The 17277-nt window shown below is 48.2% G+C and overlaps 1 protein-coding gene across 1 annotated transcript in view; it reads right to left on the bottom strand.

Annotated features, from left to right (window-relative positions):
* The window catches only part of ZMPSTE24 (zinc metallopeptidase STE24), an 80081-nt gene that overhangs the window by 48869 nt on the left and 13935 nt on the right, over window positions 1-17277 (bottom strand). The window contains exons 3-5 of the mRNA XM_067530767.1: window positions 8383-8469; window positions 7871-7987; window positions 4257-4409 (exon numbers count right to left, since the gene is read on the bottom strand). Coding sequence (XP_067386868.1) covers window positions 4257-4409; window positions 7871-7987; window positions 8383-8469 — 357 coding nt within the window. The remainder of the gene's footprint in view (window positions 1-4256; window positions 4410-7870; window positions 7988-8382; window positions 8470-17277) is intronic.

The raw sequence follows: 17277 nt of genomic DNA, 5'->3' as shown, positions 1-17277 counted from the left end.
CAACAAACACTTCATTGACAAGCTTGAGTCCTTACGAACAGGCTACACTCCACCTGATAGAGCAGACGCTGGTGGAAGGTGGCTAGGTACAGTGTATGAGAAGGACAGCATATGTGTAGTGTTGTGATGACTGTTAGAGTTAATAAAATTTGAAAAGAAAAAAAAAAAAAAAAAAAGAGAGTAAGGACAGTCGTCAGCCGGCAACTCAGGAGACTGCTGCAATTGCAAATGTGAAACATTTATGTAACATTTAAGATGTAGTTTACTGTGTTTGTGTGTGTGATTTAGTTCTTACCATTCCTAATGTATTGCTGCTGCATCTGCAGCTTGACACAGGTAATGAGTATTATGTACTATTTCCTAAATTAATAACAATCAAATTATCTAAAAAATTACACGAAGTATACCCTCCTAGATGTTGTAAAATGCTGTATTAAGTTGTAAATTAATGTTTTAGTGATCAGATTTGCACCACTGTTTAAGAAATATGTGAAGAAGTATCAGTGGGAAACTTGATTTCTCTTGGTGATTTAAATCATGATTTAAATTGCCTTGATTTAAATCAATCCACCCTGCTTTTAGTACGTTTTCTCTTTAATACTTTCACCTTAAGAATAAATATGTTTGCTTAGGGACCTGTGTGGTAATTATTAGCTGTGGGCAATCATGCTGTTTGTAGCCTCTTAAGAGACAGCAAAGCACAGAGGTTGGCCTGTTTAGGCAGTCTGTCTTGCTGGGAAATAACAGGCAATGAACTGTGCAGCATGGAAAAACCCTGAGGGAGGGGGATAGAGGGAGTGAGAGACAGGCATCTGTGCTCAAGAAGACGACACAGGCAGGAACCAAGGGCATAGAGTGACTGCCCTTGTTAGATCACAGAGGGGAGAACACAGGTGCAGTTGCCCTGAACTGTGACATACATAAAGTGCTCTGCACACCCAACCCCACAATCCAACAGGAGAATGAAAAGCTGATGTCAACTCTATCTCTGTTTGTTGTACCCCTTCTTGTACGAGTAAAACAATGAAAAAGCAATACCTATGTCTTGGCACCCAACACCAAGTTAATATCTTTAAATTTAAACATTTTAAGGAAAAATGCACGCACACACTCACCCAAGTTCCATTCCCCTTCATCAGCTCATCTGTGCTCTCCTGGCATGACTCGCTAGACTGTGGTGAAGTCTCAAACAGGTCCTGGCTCCCGACACTCATCCCCATGTTTCCTCCCTCCTCCTCTCTGTTCACGGCAGGGCTCTCTATTTCAGGATGTTCCAAGGTATCCATGGTGGTCTGCTGGGTGGTGGTGGAGTCTCCGCCAAGTATTCCATGCAGTTTGTAAAGGCAAAAGGTCTGCAGCTCAGCAAATCTATTGTTGACCTCCCTGGCATTGTAGTATGCCTCACAAAGTTCCTTTGCTTTCATGCAGCACTGCTGCTGACCCTTGTCATACCTCTTGCCTTGCATTCACTATTCACTGTAGCTGTGTCTGCACAGCCTCTTCTCCCCACAGGTTCAGGAGACCCAATAACTCCTATCTACTCCAGGCAGAAGTGCGTCTAGTGAGTGGAGCATGGTTGATTTCAGCCAGACAACTACTGAAGTCAAGGGTAAAATTTGGGAAAGCACCAAAGTGACTTAGGAAACCAAGTCTCATTGAAAATCATTGGAACATGGAGTATAAAATCTGAATTATCTGGAAAATCTAGAATCCGAACATTCCAGTTCCCATTTGCATTTCTGGAGTTTGTCCCTGTTGTACCTAATTATTTTTTATTGGGGATTTTGCAAATTTAGAGGTTTCTCCTGCAGAAGCAATTATGATCTTTGGGACTTTTCAAAATTTTACACTAAGTGACTTAGGAACCTACTTGACCATATTCCATTAGGGGCAAATTTAGGCTACATTTAGTTGCAAATAAACATATTTTAATGGTTATCAACCAATGACAACCAACCTTTTTTAAGGAAAAAGAAACTAAAAAGTACAAATGCAAAACATGATTAAAGTGGATTATTTTAAATACCTCTGATTTTTTACCACTCTGGATCTGGAAGAAAACAAATTATTGCTAGTAAAGCCTGCAGGTAGGTGACTAAAATTGGTGGAGAGGTAAACTATGATAAGGACACATCAGTTCCAAAGAGAGATCAAAAATCACCTGGTAACCTGGGCTCATCTTAACATGAGTTTTTATGCTGCCAAATGCAAAGTCATACATCTAGGAGCAAAGAACACAGGCCACACTTATAATATCACAAACTGTATCTTGGAAAGCAGTGCCTCTGAACAAGACAGTCATGATGAAAATCAACTCAACATGAACGCCCAGTGTGATGCATTGACTAAGACGATAAATGCAATCCTTGTGTTAGGCAATGTATTTTTCTAGAAGGTTTTGTACATTTTGTATTTATGTTAAGCTGTATAGCTATGAACCAAACTCCAGCATGCTTTTTCACTTATGCTAACTTTATGGTGAACTGTGTACAACCTTTGTTCTTTATATGCACTCTTGTCAGGAGTAAGATGTGTTCTGTTAAGGAATGTCATATATGAATTGTTGATAAGCATTGTTAGTATAAAACAATTAACGTCACTATAGTCTGCTGTTACTTGTACTCCACAGTTCATGAACATCTGAAATGTTATGGTGTATGGTTGGTATAGATGTCTTTGTATATTGAAAAATAGATATGAAACTTTCCATAGATTGATAATGTATGAAGCCTCTCTGTGCTGATTTTTCTATGTTTAGTAAATCAGTTACTTCACATTTCATTAATCACTAATCAAAACCGAACCCTAACAATTGGAAACATAAGCAGGGAAATAACACCTTCCCCTACTTCTGTCTACATCAGTGAGATCATCACTGGAATACCAAGTCCAGTTCTGGTGTGCACACTTCAAAAAGGGTGATGACAAATAAGAAAGGGTTCAGAAAAAAGCTACAAGAATGATTCAGGGTCTGGAAATAGCATTGTAGCAAAAATCTCAAACAGCTCAATGTAGAGACAAAGTATCTTTCACCTAGTAGAACAAGATCCAATGACTGGAAGTTGAAGCTAGACAAGTTTTATTTGAAAATAAGATGCAAACCTTTAACTGCAAAAGAACATCTTACCTAGGGATGTGGCAGTTTCTCTATCACTTGGAATCTGTAAACTGGGTATCTTCCAAGAAGATACTCCAGCTCACCCAGAAGTTTTGATCCTGATTACTAGGTGAACTTCTGTGGCCTGTGTTATGGAATACATCATACTAGATGATCATAATGTTCTCTTGAGGTCTTAAAATTTATCAATCTACACAGCAGCACTCCGATAGTTCCCCTTTCAGGTAAGCCACAGCAGGTCCATTGGACAAAGAAGACAGAGCACAAGTGCCATAAGTTTTGAAATGGAGAAAAATTCTCACTTCCTATAAATGCAAAATGCATTTTCCTCAAGCTTTAAATTGTTTAAAAAAAATTTCACCTCTGGACTAAGATCAAACATGGAAAGAATCAATACCCCAAAAGAAGTGTGTAGAATGTTATGAATATGTTAAAACTGGAGTAAATAATGAGAGTCCTGGTAAACTTAGCAACCAATTCAGTATAAGGCAGCAGATGTATAAGCACACTTTGAGATGCTCAAGTTACTATAAGCAAGTCTTAGGGCTGGTCTACATTGAAAACTTGCATCTCAGAGGTGTGAAAAATCAACATCCCTGAGAAGCGCAAGTATGCCGATCTAACCTCCGTGTAGACACTGTTAGGCTGACAGAACCTAGGTTGCTTGCTAGGTTGCCTCTCCGGGAGATGAATTAATTACAGTGATGAGAGAACCCCTCCCATCGCTGTAGTGAGTGTTGCCACTGTAGCGTTTTAAGTGTAGACATACCCTGAGTACTATGTAACTGAGGATCAGTGGCTGGGTGCTTGAAAAAGGATGTCAGATACTGTTGACAGAAATGTCCATAATCCCTCATATAGTCAGACTGTTATTTCTTCATAATAGAAGACACTTCAATATTAGAATAAATGTATTTTTCATTTAAATGTCACATTAATAAACTTTTTCAGAGGAACAATTAACATAAGTTGCTGCTGCTGGACAAATGGCAGTAATATGATTGTAAAGACTGAAAGGGTTCCTAGTGTAAGTTTGGTCCAGTTTTAAGAAATATATTATTTAAAAAAAACCTCTGTGCCCTGTACTCGGAGAACAAACTAACATTCAAAATGGACAAAAAAGTACCTCCATACTCACCAAGGAAACAACCAATGTGAAAAGCCAGGCATAAATGAAGAAGTAGTCTCCCCCTATTTTAATAATGTAAAGTAGAAGAGAGGTCACCGGCAACAGAATACACTGAGTCACGATAAACTTCTTGATGGCATCCTTAAGAAAAAATCCCAGTGTCTGTAAAGAAAAAACATTAGTGATAGTCATATAGTAGATATCTAAGTGGCACAGTGGGCTAATGAACTGTTCTTTCATCTAATATTCAAAAATTGTTCTAGGTTATATATGAGAGGAATATAGCAATACTGATGTATGCCATAGAGCAACAGAGCAGAGGCAACAATTAAATGCTGAAAGAACAGTTACTTACCTTACAGGAACCATGGCTCTTCAAGATGTGTTCTCTACATGGATTCCACTCTGGTGCACATGCATCCAATGTATACAAAATAAGATTCTCTTGACTCAGTGTCTGATGGGGCTGCACTTGCACCCAATATGTGCTTGCATACCCCTACTCAAAGGCATAAAGGGTAGAGTGAGCCCAAACATCCTTCAGTTCATTTGCCAATACAGAATCCCGATGGTATAGGACTCTGTAGAAGCAGGGAAGGAGAGCGGGACATGGAAGCTACGTGGACAGCACATCTTAAATGACCCGTTGTCAGGTAAGTAACTGTTCTTTCTTTGAGTGACTGTCCACATTGATTCCTCTTCTGGTAATTAGAAAGCAACGACCTTACAGTCAGGAGGTAGTTGCTAGGAGTCATATTTACACAAAGATTGTAAGACTGCTCTGCCAATACAGGCATCTGATTTTGAGACCACAGTGATGCTACGTGAAAAAGTGTAGAAGTCTGAAATAAAGAGAGGCTGCCTGAGCCCTTGTGGAATGGGCTCTAACCTTTATGGGTGGATCTAATCTAGCTGTGTCATATCATGTTTTAATACAATTAGATACCCATCTACACAATCTTTGAGTAATTACTGCCTAATCCCAAATCCTATGAACAGTCTGGGGGAGCTCCTGAAGGGTCTTGAGCTGACAAAATGGGAATTTTTCATAATATTTTTATGAAGCATATATGTGCCTCAGCTTCCCTCTGTACTTTCCATTACTATCCAGAGGGGGGAAAAGGTTGAAGTCTGCTCTTGGGGCAGCACAGCAGACATGAAATCTGTATGTCTGGACCACAATAAATAGGTCCTTAAGTAATCAGACAGAACCTGCTGAAAGCAACCATATCAGTGCATAATCCCCAAGAAAAAATGGAAAATCCCAATGACCAGAACATTCACACCTCGTAATCAATGACCAAGAGAAAACCAAGAGAGGTTTTTCCCACCACCTCTCAGCAGGAAAGCTGAGAAGAAACCAGTTCAGGAACAAAGGATGGAGAGGTGACTGACAGGGGATAAAGATGGTTTCTGGAAAAGGCTGGCTGCTGTCACCTGGGACTGACAAAAGGATCAGAGACAGAAGCGATAATGGAATCTATTACAACTTGGCTGATGGATTGCTCTGGCTTGGCCAAATGGACTCTCCAATTTTATTTCTCTATGCTAACCTAAGGACTGCCAATGCTGAATTCCAGTTAACTAATAAATGCTACTCTATTTTGAAAACACTGCTTGGTGTCACCACAGGTATTTGCTGAGTGCATTAGGCCCTGAAGAGGGTACAAGCCTCTGATTAGGAGTCTATTACAGTTGGACTTGCTGGGCAGAGCTCACGGTGTGTAAATACTTGCAACTCTCAGGGGTGTTGATTTTTAACACCCCTGAAAGATATAGCTCTGCGGATGCAAGTTTTCAATGTAGACCAGCCCTAAGACTTGCTTATAGTAACTTGAGCATCTCAAAGTATATTCAATTCAAATATATCTATTTATATATTCCTTCTTGCCCTGCCCCCCTTTGGCAGTTGCCTTTGAGGTGGTGAGACTATGTGGCCTACTATGAAGAAAGAAAGTAAAACCCCTTGGGAGTCTGTATTACTAAAGGGGTTTCTCCAAGAGACTATTTAAAAGCTTGGGCATAGCACCAATCCTGTGGATCTGAGACACTTGTTCTTTCCAAGTCGTATGAAAGAGGCCTGCCCAGTTTGACTTCCCTCTGGTTTTAATGGAGCTTGGGAAAGAAAACTGGAAGGCAAATCAGCTTATTTAAATGAAATGTTAAGACTATTTTAAGAAAGAATTTGGAATGAGTCCTACAAATTACATGGTGCTCCACATAGACAATTTAAGGTGGACCAGACATGAGGGCCTGAATTTCCTCTATTCTCCATGCTTATATTATGCAATCTTCTTAGAAAAGTGATATAAAGAGCAAGGCTCTGAGGGGCTCAGAAGGGGGACACATCAAGCCAGTTAATAATATGCCAAGGTCCCAGAAAGGAGAGGGTTCCCAGACTAGGGGAAGCAAATGAATGAGTCTCCTGAGAAACAGAGCAACTGTAGGGTATGAAAATATGCTATGACCCTGAATAGGTGGATGATGTGCCCATACTGCTGCTAGCTATACCCTTATGGATAGCCCTGAATGCTTTTGGGCTAGCAGACTGACGAGAAAAACAGAAAACAGGACTTCCAAGAGAGACAGGGATGTCCATTAGAGATTTTACTGCCAGATGTAATGATGCTAGATCTGAGTATAAGATATGACCTCCATTTTTGCGAAACCATATTGGGTAGAACAAGTGTGATCGGCAGCTGGACTGACAGATTCATCAGATCAGAGTACCAGAACTGCCTTGCCTGAGCCAAGTTGCAGCTACCATAATCACTGAGACTGAATCTTGACCAAATTTCCTCAGGACCCTTGGAATTAATGGGATTAATGATTCGGCATACATGAACTCTGGTGTCCATGAGGTGAGGAAGGCATATGACAGGGACCCTGGGATTGAACCTCTATGAAGCAGAATACCCAGCATTTCTTGTTCTGGACTGTGGCAAATTGGGAGGTCCCAAAACAGATTTACTTGCAAAAGATATACCGCACCACTGAGTTTGACAAGTAAGTCATGGCTGTCGGATCTAGCGATCGAAATGATCCAAGGGCATTTTGTAAGCTTGGAAGATGCAAAGCCACAAGTTGGATCTGATGATGAATACACCAGTCCTTGTGATGGCTTCTTAAAGCCAAGCTGATCATGCTCCTCCCCACCTACTGACATGATACAGTGCTTTGTATTATCTGTCAACACTTGGGTTGTGAGTCTCTATAGCAAGGGTTGAAATGCCACACATACCAAATAAATGGATGGTTCTAAGCTAGAGGACATTAACGTGGAGAGAATTTCATAAGTCTTGTGCTCCACAAGACTTATGTGAGGGCAGCTTCAGAAAGAGCTAAGTATCAAGAATTTGTGGTCTGAGACAGAAGGCAATCAGATGATATAAGGGAAAGGAGAAGCCAACATATCCGTGAATTATGTAGTATAGTAAAAAATTTAGAGATTTAGGTTCCCACAGCAACATTATTATCACATTGCACATGCTAAAAATAATGTGCTGCTAAAAGCAATACCACTGGCAAATGAGACATATTTACAGATGTTTGCCCACCCGATGTTTTCCATAAGCTAACTTTAATTGGGCAAGCTATGTCCATACATGTATTTTTCACAATACCTGCTGATTGAAGCCATGTTTCTCCTCTATGACAAACGTATTATACAGACTCCATGGCAGGCCAGTCACCGCACTGAAGAGTGTAGCAAGCAGCAGGAACGTCAATGACTGAGTGATCTATACACAAGAAAAAGAGTTCCTACTTGTAAAATTCTTACAACATAATTTAGATAAATTGTTGCCAATAAAGCTAATTTTATATAACTAGGACAACAGGAACTGGCTGAAAAGATAAAGCTAGATAAACTGAGGCTAGAGATAACGTGCACATTTTAATACTTAGGGTCATTAACCAATTGAATAGCTTGCCTGGAGATGTGTCAGGTTAAGACTCCAAGTGATGAATGAAGTTTGGATGTCTTTCCAAAAACATGATCTAGCTCAACCATGAAATTTAAGCGTATACAGTTATACAGTACAATATAAATAAATGAGAGCTTTAGCATAAAGTGTATTATAAACCCACAGTTCAGGAACCCAACATTTCCACAAACAGTTAAAAAAATGCTTACCTCATATTCTGGTCCAAAACCAGCATGACCAGAGATTTGTCCAGATACATTCCAAAGGAAAGGAATTCCTCCACAGAGAAGAATCAACTATAATACAAAATATACAATAGATACAATTCACTCTGTGCTATCATGGAGTAAAAAACCATGAAAAGGACAAGACCAATGTTTAAATGTGACCTGGAAAATTATTTTTGATTTGTTTTGCTTCTTTGTAATAAGTAAAGAATGCCTAAAAGGTTTTTTTAGCTGCCCTTTCTTTACCTTAGAAATCAGAATTAGCAAGTCTGACCTTCCTCGGTTTTGCTCGGGAAATGTTGGGAAATCTCAGGGCATGTTTACTGTGGGCTCTCCTACCTTAATTGAGGAGGTGGAGGTTCATTTTTAACAAAGGCTTCCTTATTAAGAATGAGAACCACTGAAGTTAAATAGCTGATAAACAAAAACAGCTTTTTAAACAGTCTGACTTTCATTAATATAAATTTCGTTTTCTTAGCAAGTGTGATCTCATCTTGCACTATTTCTCAAGTCACCAGAATCTTCCAGCAAGGATAGACCCTAATTTCTAATGTACAAAAACAAGCAGAATTTTTTTTAAGAAAAAAAACCTTTCAGGCTGAAGTTTAGATATCATAAAAGATGGCAAAAGGATGCAAGAAAAACTGTTTTTCTCCCCTAACAGGTTACCTCTAACCTTTTGTAGCCCCAAAAATTCCAATTACTGACTAAAGATAATAGATAAAGACAAATTGCTAACTCTTTGACAAAAGATAATTGAAAGAGGAAAAAATGAAAACCACTTACTGATAATTCTGTTATTTGCAGTCTCCTCTGCTACTATTCTACAACACAGTATCAATGGCCAGATAGTGCTGTAGTTTCACCTACTGGAAGAAAGGAGGCAGAGTTCTGAAGCCCAGTCTTGATTACACGAGTGTCCGCCAGAAAAGCCTCCCTCTAGTCTGAGTAACTTCCAATGTCTGTCTACAAGACAGCAAGAGAAATAACAGGCAAGCTCCCGGAGAGGAGGGGACACAAGAGAAGAGGAAACTATGACAAACAAAATGACCAGTAAGTAATTTTCCTTTGTCATATGCCTCTCACTTCGCCCATCTATGAAAGTGCTCTAATGCACAGAGTGAATATAACAAGAAGTTGCCAGCAGGGCCCTGGAGCCAAAGGACAGCCTAGGAAGCAGAGAGGTCCCGTTGATGAAAAGGTATCAAGCAGCAGGATGACAACCTCAACACCACCTTACATACCTAGGAAGTGAATAGTCACTACCCATAAAGAGGAGGCTTTTCTAGCCAAGTGGCACCTGATAAGTCCAAGCCAAGCCTACCAACCTGGTCATATGCTGCAAGAATGCAGCCTAAAGCACCAAAAGCAACACTAGCATTAGCTGCAACCATTAAAACCCTCAAAAGAGGCGAACAGAGGAGAAGCAAACAGAAGGAATTTGCCTTGGGGGAGTTTCCACAGAGTTTTCGCCTTTCAGGCTTCTGTGAACAGTAAATACATTTCAAGAGGCTCTTAGAAGGAAGACAATATGGACAGTGAGCGATCAACTGTTGTGACCTGCACAGGATGTGCCAGGTTTGTATTTCTTCCAGAGGACAGAAGTGATATCATCTTTATGAGGTTCAAACTAGTCTCTATATTGGAGGGGTTAAAGGACTACAGACCCAAGTATCAACCCTGCGTTCAGAGAAAATGAAGACTTTCTGAATAGAAGTCAAAAAATGCTAGAAAGATTTGAAGGCTCCAGTGTAGAAATTCTCCTTACTTGCACAATAACATACATAATTTTGGGGGGAAATTGGTTGGGAATATTTGGTATGGCACATGAAGACGAGACAGCTTGCCTAGGCATAGATAGCCTAACTAAAATGCAGGCGGTATTCTTGCCAGCAAGTTACAGAAGTATGGGTTGGATGAATGGACTATAAGGTGGATAGAAAGCAGGCGGGATAATCAGGCTCAATAGATAGTGATCAGAGACTTGATGTCTAGTTGGCAACTGGTATCAAGCAGAGTGTCCCAGGGGTTGTCCCTGGGGCCAGTTTTGTTCAACATCTTCATTAATTATCAAGATGATGAGGTGGATTGCACACTCAGCAAGTTCACAGATGACACTAAGCTCGGGGCAGTGGTAGATAAGCTGGAGGACAGGAATAGGATACCGAGTGACCTAGACAAATTGGAGGATTGGGCCAAATAAATAAATAAATAAATCTCATGATGTTCAACAAGGACAATATTTTTTTTATTACTGACCTTGGCACAAAAAGTGGGAGTGTGCTAATAAAGTTTGTGGATGATACAAAGTTGGGAGGTATTGCTGATACAGAGAAAGACCGGGATGTCATACAAGATCTAGATGACCTTGTAAACTGGAGTAATAGAAATAGGATGAAATTTAAGTGCGAAGTCATGCACTTAGGGACTAATTACAAGAAACGTTGCTATAAGCTGCATGATATAGCAAGGGCAGAGGGCAGGAGAGTGGTCCTATTTGAGCTCTAGGATGTGAGGGGCGCAAGCCCGCCCACAGATGAAAGCTCCTCCCCCAGCCTGAGGGGAGGAGCCACTGAGCCTGGACTCAATTAATTACGGGGGACAACAGATGAAAAAACAGGGATGGTCATGAAAGTCAAAAGGGCTAAACAGAGGGAACCTGATGGGGACATCGAGCAGAGAACCCCGGACAGCACCCACTGCTCCCAGAAGGTATCTAGGGAGTCAGCGGACGCTTCCCAGAGGAACTCTGCCAGGATGTGTGAACGAATGGAGGAACGGAAGTAGGCCCCACAGTCACAGAGCACCCTCTCAGGCAACCTCCTCTCCTGGTCTTGTAGATGGCCACTTTGGCCAGGGCTAGGAGGAGGCTGACGAGGAGGTCTCACAACTTTGGGGGGGGGGTCACAGATGGGGTGTGCAAAGATCAGAAGGTGCAGGGAGAAGTGCAGCCAGAACCTTAAGAGGTGATTCTGGAAGAGCCGGAATAGGGGCTGCAGCCTGCCGCACTCCAGGTAGACGTGAACCAGGGTCTCCCTCATGCCGCAAAAGGGACAGGCTTTGGGGCAGGGGGTGGTGAAGAGCACCAGGTACATGCCCATGCTCATGGCTCCATGAAGGAGCCGCCAACCGATATCCCCAGTGGGCCGTGGAACCAAGGTGGAATACAGGCTGGCCCACCGGGGTCTCTTGCTCTCGACAGATGGTATCAGGTCCCGCCACTTGGTGTCAAGGTGGGACACAAGGGCGAGGATATGGAGAGTGAGCACGAGCATGTGAAGGTGCGCCCATGGCATGGTTCGGAAGCGCACTGGCTGCAGATCCCGCAGCCAGCTTGGGGTGTGTGGGGGAGGCGGTTGTGGGGGCTCACAGGGCAGGGACCTGATGAAGAGGTCCAGAGGACCCGGGGTGAGGGCGGGTGGGGAGCGCCTTCTCTCAGGACCCACTTGAGGTAGGCCCGAGCAGCAGGAGGCAAGGCTGCCCTCACCTCCTGGAGTACGCTCCAGGGGGTTCAAAGGATGGAGAACCGCATGCACCAGCCCAGTGCTTGGGGATCCACCCAGTCCTCCCAGTTGTAGAACAGGAGGTCTCCAAGCTTGGTGGCTCCTGCCAGGACCAGCCTCTGGTGCACCGAGTAGGACTCCACCACCTGCACACTGAGATGAGGGTTGTGTAGCAAGGGTTCTGTGAGGAGATCTGCCCCCTTGGCAGCCACCACAGACCTGGTTGCAGAGACCAGCCTCCAGGTCCGGAGGAGGTTCTGGTAAAAGACCGGCAGCTTGGAGAGGTCTCGCGGAAGACCTCTCGGGTGCCAGAGCATGGACAGGACCAGCTGGTTGAGCACCAATGCTCTCCCCCAAAGGAAGAAGTACCAGAGCAGTCCTGTCCACCTCTGGAGCTGCTCAGCCACCCTGCCCTCTAAATCTTCCCAGTTCTCCAGCAGAGAAGAATGGGTGGCAGAAAGTAAACACCCAAATAGAGCAGTGGACCCACGCTCCACCGGATGCCTTGAAGCACAGATGGGAGGGAGCTCGCCCGCCACCCAGCCTCTACAATCAGATCAGAGTTCTTGACCCAGCTGACCCGGACGGAGAAGGCTGCTGAGTAGACGGCTTGGCAGGCCTCCACCTGCACCAGGTCGCCCGGGTCCTGGCCCGTGAGGAGCATGTCATCGGAGTACGCTGACAGCACCACCCGCAACTGTGGTTTGCAGTGGAGACAAAGGAAGGACTCGATGGCCAGAGTGTACAGCTGGCCTGACAGCAGACAACCCTGATGCTCCCCACACCCGAAATCAACCAGTTCAGTCAAGGTCCAGTTGAGCTTGACCAGATACACTGTGGAGGTGTACAGCACCCGAAGAAAGCCCACAAAACGAGGCCTGAAGCCAAACGCCCACAGGGTGCCCAGGAGATACCCATGGTCCATCCAGTTGAACACCTTCTCCTGCTCCAGGGCCAGGAGGACGAACGACAGACCATCCCTACAACTGAGCTACAGGAGGTCCCGGACCAGATAGAGATTATTAAAGATGGTGTGGCCTGGGACGGTGTAGGTCTGATCCGGATGGACCACGTCCTGCAGCATGGACCCCAGCCTCAGCGAGATGGCCTTGGCCACCATTTTATAGTCTGTACTGAGGAGTGAGACAGGACGCCAGTTCCGAAGGTCACAGAGGTCCCCCTTCTTGGGCAGGAGGGTGAGCATGGCCCGCCTGCATGAGAGGGGGAGCACTCTGCAGTCTTTGGACTCAGCCCAGACGGTGGCCAGGTCTGGGCCGAGGACGTCCCAGAGCACACGGTAGAACTCCACAGTCAGCCGGTCCCTGCCCGGGGATTTATTCATGAGCATGAGATGGACGGCTTCCGAGAGCTCGGCCAGAGTGAGAGGTAGCTTTAGCTGGTCCTGGTCGCCCACGCCAACCGTGGGGAGTTCGCCACCTGCAGGGTGCTCTGGAACGGCTTCAGTCAGATCCAGAGAGAATAGACTGGCATAGAAGGCCCTGACCCTTCCACGCATCTCCACCAGATCTGTGGGGGGGGGGCAACGTCCTCTGCCAGGAGGCAGATGACATGCTTCCGGGCCCCCTTCCTTTTCTCCAGGGAGAAGCGGGAGCCGCGATCCATCTCCCAAAGGAGACGGATGTGGGATCAAATGAAGGCGCCCCGAGCCCGAAGGTCTTCGAGGACGCGGAGCTCCTCCCACTTCTCCCGGCACACTCCGCAGAGGGATGGATCCTCGGGGCTGATGGTCAGACGCCTCTCCAGCTCTAAAACCTCCCTGTCCAGCTGCTCTATCCCCGCATCCCTCCGCCAGCTGGCCCACCCGAGTGTAGTCACGGCAGAAGAGCCAGGCATGCACCTTCCCCATGTCCCACCAGCACCGTGCCGAGGGAAAGGTGCACCTCTGTTCATGCCAGGCCAGCCAGAACTCCCGGAAGGACGCCATGAAGCCCACGTCCTCCAGCAGGCTATTGTTAAAGTGCCAGTAGGCCTGCCCCGGCCTCTCCGCAGTGAAAGAGGCCATCACAGTCACCAAGTGGTGGTCCGAGAAAGGGGCCAGCCGGACACTGGAGGAGTGGGCCCGCAAAAGATGGTGACAGGAGAAACAGATGCTGTCCAACTGGGAGTGGCGCGACCGGTCTTCCTCCACCCGGACAAAGGTGAAGAGGACGACATCGTCCAGGTGGTGGTCACGCCAGACGTCCACCAGGGAGTGATGGGACATCTGCGGCAGCCTGCCACTGCTCAGTCCCCGTGCGGTCCTGTTCCTTGAGGGTGGTGTTGAAGTCCCCGCCCAGGACCAGGCACTCATGAGGATCCAAGGTGCCAAGGAAGGCGGACACCTGCTGGAAAAAACACACCTCTCTGGGCGCGAGTTCAGGGCATAGACTGGAGCTGGAGGTGCAGCAGGCGACCCGGCACAACCGCGGCGACACCCAGCACCGCAGGCTGTAGGTTGGGAGAGAACAGGGTGGCCACTCCACCCATGCGGGCGGAGAGGTGACTAAAAAACACCCTGTCCCCCCACCCCAGCTGCCTACTGGCCTCGGCGGCTGGATCCGTATGGGTCTCCTGCAGGAACGCCACAGAGTATCCTTCTTCCCGAAGGAAGGAGAGCACCTGGCTCCTGCAGAGACCCATCCTACAGCCTCTGGCGTTCAAGGTTGCGAAGATGGTCAGGGCCATGGGGAGGGTTGGGGAGGATCCTCAAAGGCAGGAACGCCGGCAGCTCCCATCAGGCCCTGCAGCAATCTGTGACAGACCCTGAAGGCCAGGAGGGAGTCACAGAAGCTGAGGGTCCACCAGTAGGCCGCAGTGTCCTGCCTCTCGGTCCCTTTGCCCTCCTTCAGGATAGCTCTCACAGCCCAGAGGATGAGGTGGAAATCCCCCCAGCGCTGATGGGCGAGCTGCACCCTATTCCTGGCCCCATGACAGTCGGCCAGAGAAGCCCGCAGCGTCTCAGGGGCCGGGGTGGAAGACCCTGGGCCATCCTCCAGCCAGGTCCACATAGTGGTCCCATGGCCAACAGAGACAGGTAGACAAGGGGCAGACCCCTGAAGCTGAGCCAATGTTGTGGGCACGCACTGCCCGGCTCAACCCCCGGCACAAGGGATGGCAGCAGAGGGAAGACAGCAGCCCCGGGTGGGAGTGGGAACTCCAATACCACCTCCCAGGAGTTGGCAGATGTGAGGGGCAATAGCAATCCCAGGGGCGGCAGCAATATGGGAAGTGGACGGGGAAGGGACAGGAGTGGTATCAAAGGCGGGGTCGGGGTCAGGGGCAGTGACAGGGGCAGTGACAGGGATCAGAAGCCCCGGCGACCGAGCCACTGGGGTGTGGCTCCGCTTGACCCAGCATGCAGGTCACGGGCGCAGGTTCAGGGGGAGGGCCCTCACCGATGCCAGGCTGGGGCGCCACAGTGGAATCGGCACCCGCAGCCTCAGCGATGGGCATGGGGTGGCTCGGGTCAGTGCCCTCAGAAGGGGTTGGGGACAGCTGTCCCACTGCAGATGTGGCATCTGGGCCCAGCTGCTAGAGGCTCGGAGGCTGCAGGTGTGATGCCATCCGCAGCCAGGCAGGTGGAAGTGTCCAGGGGCAACTCTAAGGCAGGGACAACAGTCTGGGGAAGGGGGGAGAGAGGAAGGAGAGGGGGTGGCACAAGGCCGCCCAGATCAAGGCCCGCTGGCAGGGGGTCGTCCTCCTCCTGGGTGACCGGGGTCAGACCCAGGGACTATCTCCACAAAAATGGAGCTGAAATCCCCTTCCGCCACCACAGGTGCCACCCCGCCGGAAGCTGAGGTGACAATCATCTCGGCACTGACAGGGAGCAGAGATGACAAGGCGGCAGGAGCGGCTCCCTCCAAGGCCTCCCCAGGGAGGGAATCTAATACGGCCTCCAAGAGGGGGGCTGTGCTGCCCCTCCTCGCTGCTGCAGCTTCCTCCTCGACCGGACCTTATCGAGGGGCACGGCAGAAGACTCAGTGATGGCAGCCCCCCTCAAAGACTTCCTGGGGGCTTCCTCCCCGTCCAAGTGGGCGGGGAGGTTCTAAGCCTTCTTCCACTTGCTGCGTTTCCCCCCGATGAGTGCCCAGCTCTCTAAGGTGTTAGCAGAGGGCAGGCCTGCAGGGTCAGGGTGAGGCGGCAAGGACAATGGTGTCAGGGACCAAGGGGTGAGGCAGCAAGGGGCCTGGAAACACCCCCTCTGGGGTAAGCCCTCTCCTAAATCCGGGTCCAACCCAGCTACCCTCTCCTCCACAGGCACCGCCTCAGAACTCTCTGTGGGGGCGATGGGGTCCGGCCGCTGACCAGGGCACGACGGAGGGGCAGCCCCGCATCTCGTGCGGAGATGGACACAGGAGAAGGGGCAGCCACAGAGGCCAGGTGCTCAGGGTCACCGGCAGTGGGAGGGTCGACACCCACCGGGACCTCAGGGGGCCCAGGTGCTCCTGCGGAGCGGGCCAGGGGTAGTCCCTCCGGACGTGCCCCGTTGCCTGGCAGAGGAAGCACCATGTCTCCCCCAAGGTATAATGGATCTGATACTGGGCCCCTTAATGGGGCACCAGGAAGGACCCCTCGAAGGCCTCCCCATCACATACCACCGCCGGCGGCAGCTGGATCTAGACCTGCCCGCGGAAGGTGACGGAGGGCATGGTCCTTGCAGCCTAGCAGGAGAGGGCCGATGACTGAAATAGGTTTCGCCAGGGTGGAGAGGAAGGAGAGCAGGGCGGCATTAGGGAGGAAGGAGGGGACAGAGGTAAGCACCACCTGTACACCAAGGTCCTCCGGGGGACATAGATGCCCCACACCACCAGGCCTTTTTCTACTGCTTCCTGGGCGGCAGCCTCTGATGCCAGAAAGAAGACAACCTTGCCGTACATCTTGGAGGCTGCCGCGATGGCCAAGGGCCCCACCACCCATGCCATGTGGGGCAAGGCGGCCACCAGGAGGCAGCGGATGCTGGGCCTCCTGGTCAGGGTGGGGAAGGGGTCCCGGCCACTAGAGATGGTGCTGGAGGAGGCGGCTGGAGGGGTGGTGGCTGGGGGTTGAGGCAGGAGCACCCCAGAGCCCATGGAAGGGATGGCAGGGGAGGGGGTGACTGTGGCCAATGGTGGGGCCATGGCAGGGAGGGTGGCCATTGCTGCGGGGGACAGTGCCTTCCAGGAGGGGCCATTGCCCTTCTTCTTGCCCTGGCCCTTCCTGCCAGTCAAGGAAGCACAAACAGCAGTAGTGGAGGTCCCCCCTATGCCTGCCGCTGCCGGCGTCCTAGTGGGGGCAGTGGTGGCAGTAGGTCTGGCAGCAGTGGTCAAAGCGGTAGACATGGGGGTAGGCGGGGGAGCAGGCTGGGGGGAGGGGACAGGGTCAACCAAGGGGGCCA

The sequence above is a fragment of the Emydura macquarii genome, unplaced genomic scaffold (genome assembly GCF_026122565.2).
Source record: "Emydura macquarii macquarii isolate MOO-44397 ecotype Brisbane River unplaced genomic scaffold, CSIRO-AGI_Emac_v2 contig_3113, whole genome shotgun sequence".
Taxonomy (NCBI): domain Eukaryota; kingdom Metazoa; phylum Chordata; order Testudines; family Chelidae; genus Emydura; species Emydura macquarii.
Note: the sequence above shows the minus strand (reverse complement) of the source record. Positions and strands in the feature narration are given on the sequence as shown.